The 8941-nt window shown below is 40.4% G+C and overlaps 3 protein-coding genes across 3 annotated transcripts; 1 reads left to right on the top strand and 2 right to left on the bottom strand. All coding sequences in view use genetic code 12, as the record gives it.

Moving 5' to 3' along the window:
* Nucleotides 1-545: 545 nt before the first annotated feature.
* Nucleotides 546-2939, bottom strand: MNN4.3 (regulator of cell wall mannosyl phosphorylation; the record flags this gene model as incomplete). The annotated part of the gene is given in 2 exon segments (XM_001383416.1): nt 546-2476; nt 2492-2939. 2 exon segments carry the CDS (start codon nt 2937-2939, stop codon nt 546-548), a joined length of 2379 nt encoding a protein of 792 aa, XP_001383453.2.
* A 2181-nt stretch (nt 2940-5120) lies between these two features.
* On the top strand, nt 5121-7127 carry DUR5.3 (urea transport protein; the record flags this gene model as incomplete). The annotated part of the gene is made up of 1 exon (XM_001383767.1): nt 5121-7127. One exon carries the CDS (start codon nt 5121-5123, stop codon nt 7125-7127), a length of 2007 nt encoding a protein of 668 aa, XP_001383804.2.
* Nucleotides 7128-7212: 85 nt separating this feature from the next.
* Nucleotides 7213-8286, bottom strand: NTA1 (Carbon-nitrogen hydrolase; the record flags this gene model as incomplete). Its single annotated transcript, XM_001383415.1, has 1 exon — nt 7213-8286. The coding sequence occupies one exon, from the start codon at nt 8284-8286 to the stop codon at nt 7213-7215; it is 1074 nt and encodes a 357-aa protein (XP_001383452.1).
* Between the last annotated feature and the right edge of the window lie 655 nt (nt 8287-8941).

The raw sequence follows: 8941 nt of genomic DNA, 5'->3' as shown, positions 1-8941 counted from the left end.
ACAGGTATAGCCTCTTTTTAGGGCTCTGCTGTTGGTACGCCTGAAGTTGGAAATGACATTAATCATGTCTGTCGAGGCGTCTATTGATTTAGGAAACAATCCAGGTTGCAAACTAACGTACGACAATGTAAGACTATCCACAACGCGTATTGTTCAATTGTATACAAGGGACACCTTTAAGGCTATAAGAACTCTACTGGAAACTTCCCCGCGTAAACTTCCTCGGAATAACCTTAACCATACCAACTAAATTCCCGACGACTTTCGCGTCAGGTTGTCAATTAGGGCGCATAAACACGTCCCAAAAGTAAACTATAAACTCAATTATCAAATCGTATCATCATTACTATTGATCTTGTGAAATGGTGGAAACCTCACAAGATAAAACCTAAATACTAGAAGTAAAACAATGCAGTTGCAAACTGCTCTATTAAATAAGGCACTATGTGATCGAGCTCCAGCTCTATAAGTGGTGCCCGCATACTGCTGGAATTAGTTTTGTAAGTCGATTTCACTTCCTCGGATTCAAAGTGTATCGTTTACAATTAATTGGATTCTGTTTTCTCTTTCGATGCTTTCTTTAGCTTCTGGTAAACTTCCGAAAGCTTTGCGATTTTGTTGGCTTCCTTTACGAAGTTTTGTTTATCAGTTTCGTGTTGAAGTTTGTTCATGAATATATCTGGCCTCAATCCACCACCTACATTTGCCTGGGCTTTGTATTGGTCCAACAATTTAGTCACACCATTCATATCCGAACGGAGCAATTTCTCCATCTCCATTTCGTGGAACTTCGTAAATTGAAGCGTCTTGTATACTTCCTTGAACACATCGTTTTTTTGGAGTAAGTTCAAATGATCGCTGACCGTCAATTGCCCAATGGCGAGCTTCTCAGCCACTCCTACTACCCTCTTCGAAGAAAACTTCTTCTTTTGTGTCTCTTCTCCATTCTTACTCTTTGGGTTATTCAATTTGGAATTGTACTGTTTGACCCATCTTGCGGGAGACGACTGGTAGTCTAAAATGTTCTGTGTCTTAGCCCAAAGCCTGAAGTTATTCAAGTAAATGTAGTCTCTGTAGTTCTTCTCTGTGAGTCCCTTGACATCATATTCATAGTTCAAGTTAAGAGCAAAGTTCTTGGGGATGTAACTCAATTGATTTTCCACGAGGGTTAACATCAATGGCGACAACTCTTCGTATGTGCTGAAATGGTTGTTACGGCAGTTGTAAGCTCTCAATTGTTGGTTCTTTACGACGTGGTTAAGTTGGCCATTGACAATATGCTCATCTACTACGGCCTTCTTCACAGGATCCATGTTAATGAAATTGTCGTATCTGGAAGGTGCTGGTGTTTCAGAAATCGATAAGCCAGTAATATCAATGTAAAGACCGGTATCTATATCAATAAATCTTGCATCGATATTATTGTTGCCGTTACCCTTGGTACGATGTGTGATGGAGGACCCGACATCAACGAAGTAGCGACCCAATCCGTCAAAATTGTAGTTGCGGTCTCCGGCATTTTCCACAATAATCGTTTGGTTGAAATGACGGCCCAATTTGTGCAATTCCAGAATTGGAACTTGAACATCGATATCGGTATCCCAAGGAAAAGCTATACCATTCCAATACCACGACAACAAAGATCCATGGGCAATCCAAGTAATTATACCGTTCTGACGAGCAAAGTTTAAGTAATTCTTCACAAGTCTATGTAATGACAAGAGTTGTTCTTCGTTTCCAACAGTCAAACCATTGAAGAATCTCCAATCGTAGTGTTCTCCTAGCCATTTTTGAGGAGTTTTGGCTAATAATATTGCTTCATTGAAAAACTTTGGTGGATCATTTGTCGATGTCGAGAATCTCATGGAATCCAAGTAGTTCTTTTCTGTCTCTGACAAGCTTGGCTTTTGTTCAAGTTCTGATATAACATTCATTCCACTGACATAGAATGATTCAGGTGGTATTTCTATTGACTGTCCTTTTAATTGTGCGTTTTCAACAGTAGATGTGGTCTTCGTGAACAAGTCTTCGAATGTCTTGACAACGTTTAATGGCACATTTGCGTCGATTGCTTTCGCATCTAACAAGTCTTTGATCATAGAATTGTGGAGTAAACCATTCCTGTAGTCATTTACACTGTAGGATTGAACATCTGCTTGTATAGATCCCTTCTCGTCGTCGCTTCCCAAAAAGATAATCTTTACCGGTGAGGGAGCCTTGCTATAGAGGTAAGCCTTTCCCAAGAGTTCTCTATTAGATGGGCTCTGTGGACCAGAGAAATCTGTTATTTCGAATCCCAATGGTGTCTTGTCACTTAGCAAACAGTATTGGTCAACGGGTTTCATCTTGGAATCCTTGATGAGTTCTTCATGTTCCGAAAGGTCGAATAATCGCTTGCAAAAGTCGTCCTCTTCCGTGTTCAATACGTACTTATGCAATTTCGATAAGTCTACCCAATCGGCCCAGTGAAAAGGAACTTCCACTGGCGAACCAGGGTTACTAGTGTGTTGCTTTTCGAGATACTTGTAGTACACGGCTAGAGTGAACCTTGGATCAAACGGTAATATGGGCGGTTTTGCAACTTTATTCTTATAATAGAATGGTGGTATAGAAACTTCGACAGGCAAATTTTGTAGAACATCTTCGTTAATGTACCATAATTCATTGTTCCAGTCATTTTCTAATTTTTCCTTCTTGATAAATTCGAACTTCGTACGGAATAGTTTATTGGAGTCGAGATTGAGGTGCGATGAAAGAAAATTGTTGTACAAGTAGTTGAACTTCAACTTCATCGATTTTTCAAGATTTTTCTTGTATCTGGTAACTCCTGACGTATTCGTTGCTGAGTGGTAAAAAATGCTAATGGTGCAACATAGAAATAGTACTACAAAGACCTTTAGCACCAACCTACGCTGGAGTCTCAAAGAGGATTTCAACATGGTTGCAATAATGTTCAAGATCTTTGATATTGGCTGACTGTTCATAGTATTGGCAACGCCAGATGCAACGAAAAGTCAACGTATATATTCGATTTATAATTTTATGAAAAAGATCCTCACTATATCTGGACAATAATAATTTTTGTTATCTAAGATACTCCAGGAGGACGTTGCAGTAGCCGTTGGGAAGACTGGCAAAAAAAAGATAAGGTTCGGAAGAGAAAGAAAGTGACAGATTTTTCTTTTTTCAGATCATATACAACTTTCAGAGCATTTACAACTTTCAGCAATGGAGGAATGTCTTGGGTTTGTATATATGTTCACCAAATGGCTTGAAAGCTGCCAGCAGGGTGGAGATTATCCAAAAAAATAGTTCCCTTGTTAAATGCCTTTTAGTGATAGGTGAAAAATTGAAAACAAAGGCAACTCGTACATGAAAAATTTCTTTTTTACGCGCCAAATCTGGCGCCTGACGGTTTTCTTTTAGTGGAAACCGAGTCTCACGACCATAATTGCCTAGTTTAAGCGAAGATTAGCCACATTGGGATCCAAAACCGAGACGGAGATGTGCGGCATCAAAAAAGAGATTGCTGACGGTACTGACGTTTCCTTCTACCAGGGAGGTTATTGATCTAATGCTTATTTTCCCGGCCACCTGTTGCAGTGATTGGTTTGATATATTTTATCATCTCTTTGCGCAGCAGGAATTCACCAGCGTTATTTTCTTGGAAATTCAAACACCTTATTCCCCGCCAGGTCACCGGCAATTGATTGTCGCAAAAGCTAACTTTAGGCTGAGCTTGGGTTGTGTAAGTAGCAAATAGGAAGCCTCCTGCAAGGCACACAGTATGAGCAACTACCCAATAGTTTTAAAATACTGTACGACTGCTTTGTGTACGCATTCCACCGGGAAACTAGTCGATCCTCTCTTGTCTTGTCATTCTACACCATGTAATCGCTAGCCTGCTTCCTGGATACAAACAAATAGCCCTTTCAAACCATTCAACTTAGTGGATGTCACTCTCATAGGCAGTACGCGATCTTGTTGTCGTATACGTAGTAGCGTTCGTATGTTTCACTTTTCTCTTTCTTCGACAATCTGATCTGAAAGCAGGATTGCAGATCGAGACGAACTCCCATTCTAAATTACATTCCAGATCACAAGTATGTTCCCTTTAGTCCAGTGTAAATTTATTAGCCCACATACCACCTAGTCCCAAGCCTTGTATACTGAGCCAAGACTCGCTGTATACGCTCAAACGAGGCGTGAAGCATTGTTAGAATGGGGTGGAGCCAAACTATATGTATACAAACAAGGCTGGAAATCCAAGGGCCGGGTTCTTGCAAACAAGTGGGACGACCTACCGTGTATGTAAGAGGTCGAAGGCTAGTGTAAACAGTTTTGTGCTGTTGTCCATAATACTGAAGTCCTACATCGGCCCGGATGTCGGATCTCTGCCAGTCACATGCCACACAGTAATCTAATGTTCTGCAGAAGAAGGTTGCATTCAATTTAATCTGATCATATCCGTTAATTGCTATTTGGCATATACGAGAAGATCAAGGAACCACAATGGTCCCCACTTATTGCTTCAATAGTCGTAGTTCCATTAATTCTTGGAACAGCGGAAGTGGAAGCTGAACTCCATTAATATTGTGTTGCAATTTTTGCCCTAATTAGCTATTGCAATTTTTCGCATCTACAGGACAGCCACACCGCTTCTACAATCCCAAAGAAATGCTGAAGACATGCTCTCATAAAGGATGACTGAGCAAGCTTCACATACATTTTGGATCCACAGTTTTCATTCCGAACCGATCCTTCATGGATGCGCGCAAATCCTTAGTCTGCCACCAATGAAATATCTGGCCCCAAAAACCACAGTAGCGAATGCCCTTCAATATTAATTAGCTGAATTTAATGTCATACTAAAAAAAGGAACTCACCAATTAAAGTTGATCTAGCAGATCAGCTGTGGTGGATCATTAGTGGCCGAATTAGGCAACTCGTTGCAAAGTACTTGGATTCTTCGGTGCGGCAGTACTGGTTGTGAATTTTTACTATAACGTGCTGGATATTCATGCGATGCTACCTCTCTATATATAGAGCGGAGGATTGCTATCTTATCTCTCGTCTTTCCTATCTGTATTTAGATAAGATATCATTGTCTCATTCTAAAAATGTCGGACACTGATACTGTATTTTTGCTTCCAAAAGGTGCCGGTTATGGGGTGTTGCTCGGTGTTGGTGCCGTTTTTGCAATCGGTATGATCTTAACTACCAAATTCTTGCAGAAGTATCTCAACGAAAATGCAACTTCTACGGAAACTTTCTCTGTTGCTGATAGAAGTGTGAAGCGTTTCTTGGCGTGTTCTTCTGTTTACGCTTCTTGGTCTTGGGCCGATGAAATTTTGCAGACAGTGTCTATGATCTACAACTATGGTGTTCAAGCCTCGTTTTACTATGGGGCCGGTTTATCGGTGCAGATGTGCGTTATGGCTCTTATTGGTATCAGTGCTAAAAAGAGAGCTCCTCAAGCTCACACTTCGCTTGAAATTGTCGGTTTGAGATATGGAAAGGCTACTCATATACTTTTCTTGTTCCTCTGTTTGGTTACCAACTTGATTTCATGTTCCTCTATGCTTTTATCTGCTAGTGGTGCCATTTCGATCATTTCTGGAAACCTTTCAATTGTTGCAAGTACATTACTTATTCCATTCGGAGTTTTATTGTATACTACCTTTGGTGGGTTGAAAGCAACATTCTTGACTGATTACGTTCACTCTTTCGTCTTGTTGTTGATTTTGATTGTCATCAACACTAAGGTTCTTGCTTCCAAGGAAATCGGTGGTTTGAACGGCCTTTATTCTCAATTGTTAGAACACTCTCAAGATAGATATATCGAAGGCAATTATCAAGGTTCTATTCTTACTGGTAAGTCTCAAGGTTCTATCATCTTCGGTTTGGTTTTGACTTGTGGTAACTTTGGTTTGACTGTCATGGACTCTTCTTTCTGGCAAAAGTCGTTCTCTGCTGAAGTAAAGGCTACTGTTCCTAGTTACTTGGGTTCAGCCGTCTTGATTTTTGCAAACACTTGGCCAATTGGTGCTATTATCGGAGGTGCCAGTATCATCTTGCAAGGCCATCCTAGCTTTCCAACCTTCCCAAGAAAGATGACTCAGTTCGAAATCGACTCTGGCTTTGTTCTTCCTTATACTGTCAAAGCTGTTTTGGGTAATAGTGGTGTTGGTGCTGTCTTGTTGACTGTCTACCTTGCTGTAACATCTACCTCGAGTGCTCAAATGATTTCTGTTTCGTCGATCTTATCCTTCGATATCTACAAGAAGTACATTAACCCTCAAGCTAACAACAAGCAGATGATCCGAGTTGCTCATTTCGGTGTTGTCTTTTTCGGCTTGTTTGCTGCTGGTTTCACACTTATGCTTCACTACGTTAATGTTAACATGACATGGATGGGCTACTTCATGTCCATCGTCATCTGTCCAGGTGTGTTCCCACTTATTTTCACTGTTACTTGGGATAGACAAACCACAATCGCTGCCTTTGTCGCTCCTATTACCGGATTGGTCTTCGGTTTCGCCGTATGGATCACTACCACCAATAAACTCTATGGAGAAATTACTATCGACACTCTTGGTATGCAAATCCCTTGTCTCTACGCTTCCTTGACTGCCTTGTTCCTTCCTGCCGTTGTAAGTATTATTCTCAGTTTGACTGTTTTCCCAAAGAAATTTGACTGGAAAGAATTGCTGGAAGCTAAGCTTTTGATCAAGGCTACGGGATCTGAATCTGAATCTGAATCTGAAAGTGAAGGTGAAAAGTCTGCCATCAAAGAAAAGTCCACCATCGAAAATGTTCAGGTTTTCACAGTGGAAGAAGACTTAGGAGTTCGTGCAGCTGATCCAGCCGAGTTGAATTTCTATTCCAAAGTTGCCAAAATTGGTGTTGTTGTTGGTTTGTTGCTTACATGGGTGTTATGGCCATTGCCATTGTACCGTGATTGGATTTGGTCTGCTGCATACTACAAAGGTTATGTTGTAGTTGGGTTAATTTGGTTATACGTTGCCTTTATCATCATTGGGTTGGCTCCTATTTGGGAAGGTCGTCATGCTATCAAGACAGTCAGTAATGGAATCTATAGAGATTACATCAAACGATCTAAGTAAACATGTATAATAGTAAAAGTATTTAGTAATAATAATGATAATTTTAATAAGACTCGTGGTCTGGTATTGCAAGTGCAGTTTTCTATTAGTCAAATTCGATATCTATATCCCTTACTAAAACTCCCTCGTCGCCTTGGCCCAAACTCCCAAGCACATTAACGCTGGGGTTGGCACTATCAATTTGAGGAGCCGAAGATGAAGTTCCAGAGAATTGTATTATTGATGACGATCCAGTATACAATATATCGTCTTCCACCCCTACACGATTACAGGCTATAAGCGTGGCAGTCTCATAGTATTTGGACTGGTAACTGTTGGGATGCTTCATGAATGGAAAAAAACGGAGAAGCCAGTAGTTTACTGTGCTACCTTCTGGAGTTGTAGGCACGAATAAAGTATTAGACTCCAACTTTGGGGCTACGTTATTGTCATTTACCGTTGGTTTATGTTCTGTGGAGAAGTACCTTTCATTGAATATCTTGCCCTTGTTCAACTTCTCACTCTTGGTCAAGTCTTCCTTAGTTGAAGGTGATTGGGGCGATAGCCATGCCATGGGAAACAAGAGGAGCTTGGCTCTCTGGTGGAATGCCGAGCCTGAAAATTCAAACGCATTGAACGGAGCCTTGAATTGATAGGGATTTACATCCATGCAAATGCCGATGTTTGTAGTTACAGTTGGATATGTTTTGTTTGCCTGCTTGTCCAAATAGTATTCCTTATCAAGTACAAGCTTTAGAGACGAAAACCCTTTTTCTGGATTCTCACTTGCTCCCCATACCTCGTCTGTTTCATAGAGAAATGTCTTTCTATAGTTATGTAGTATTGAGCCGTTGGGTCCTACCAATACGGCAGAGTTATAAATTGTTGAATTCGAAATTTCAGGGTATCCAATCAAAGTAAAGCATTTGTACTTGTTTGAGATTTCCTTTGCTAGCTTGATAGAGGGTCCATTCTCTAGGGCCAAATTCTCTAGATATGGCTCAATTGCTCTACGGTTGGGGAAGTTATAGCCCGTTATAGCCAATTCCGGAAGTACTACCAAATCTACTTTCGGTACATTGACTAGTATTGTGTGTACCTTGCGAATATTGGCTTCAACCTCACCTATTCTCGGGTTAAGCTGAACACATGCCACCCTGAGCCTGGCGAACTTGTTCATTGTGAAAGGGATATTCCAAGACTTGTGGACTCAAGGTTGAATCACTTTTGATCGTACCTAATAACCAAAAGCCTTTTGTGTGTATGCAGTACATAAGTCTGAAATCATTTTGACCTTTGGAAGATGGTAATTTGAACTTTCGGCTTAGGTTCACGTAAATTTTTCTATTAAATGGAAATGCTGTGATAACTTAGTTATTGAAGTACTTGTCTAATTTGATCAATCTCCAGGCACATTATCTCCTTTGAGGAATGAAAAATTCAAGTTCGTTGAAAAGGTAAGTGATGGGCCCGTCACTTGTAGACAAATTGTCCGTAGGGGGGAACCCGGTCCTGTTAGGAAGGATGTGATAATGGTAGAATAGATAGATGTCCCACTGGGCAGGTAGTGGAGATTGAGAATTCAGTTCAAGACTAGTTGGTTCACTTGTCTTCCTTCTAATTGATATGGACTACAAATTGTAAATTGGCTAACTATTTTTTTCAAAAGATTTAAGATTTATCGGAAGTCACTTAAATTGTAATTCTACTACTGAAAATACTTAACTTCTGCCTCAGCAGTAGAGAAATGTGATGAAACACTAGCAGTAATTTCCCAAAATATGTTATGAGCCCTATCTTTCTTGCAATCGGAGATTATCTTCGCTATTTTCGCA

The sequence above is a fragment of the Scheffersomyces stipitis genome, chromosome 3 (assembly GCF_000209165.1).
Source record: "Scheffersomyces stipitis CBS 6054 chromosome 3, complete sequence".
NCBI classification, from domain to species: domain Eukaryota; kingdom Fungi; phylum Ascomycota; class Pichiomycetes; order Serinales; family Debaryomycetaceae; genus Scheffersomyces; species Scheffersomyces stipitis.
The sequence above is the reverse complement of the archived record's forward strand: the minus strand, read 5'-3'. Positions and strand labels throughout refer to the sequence as shown.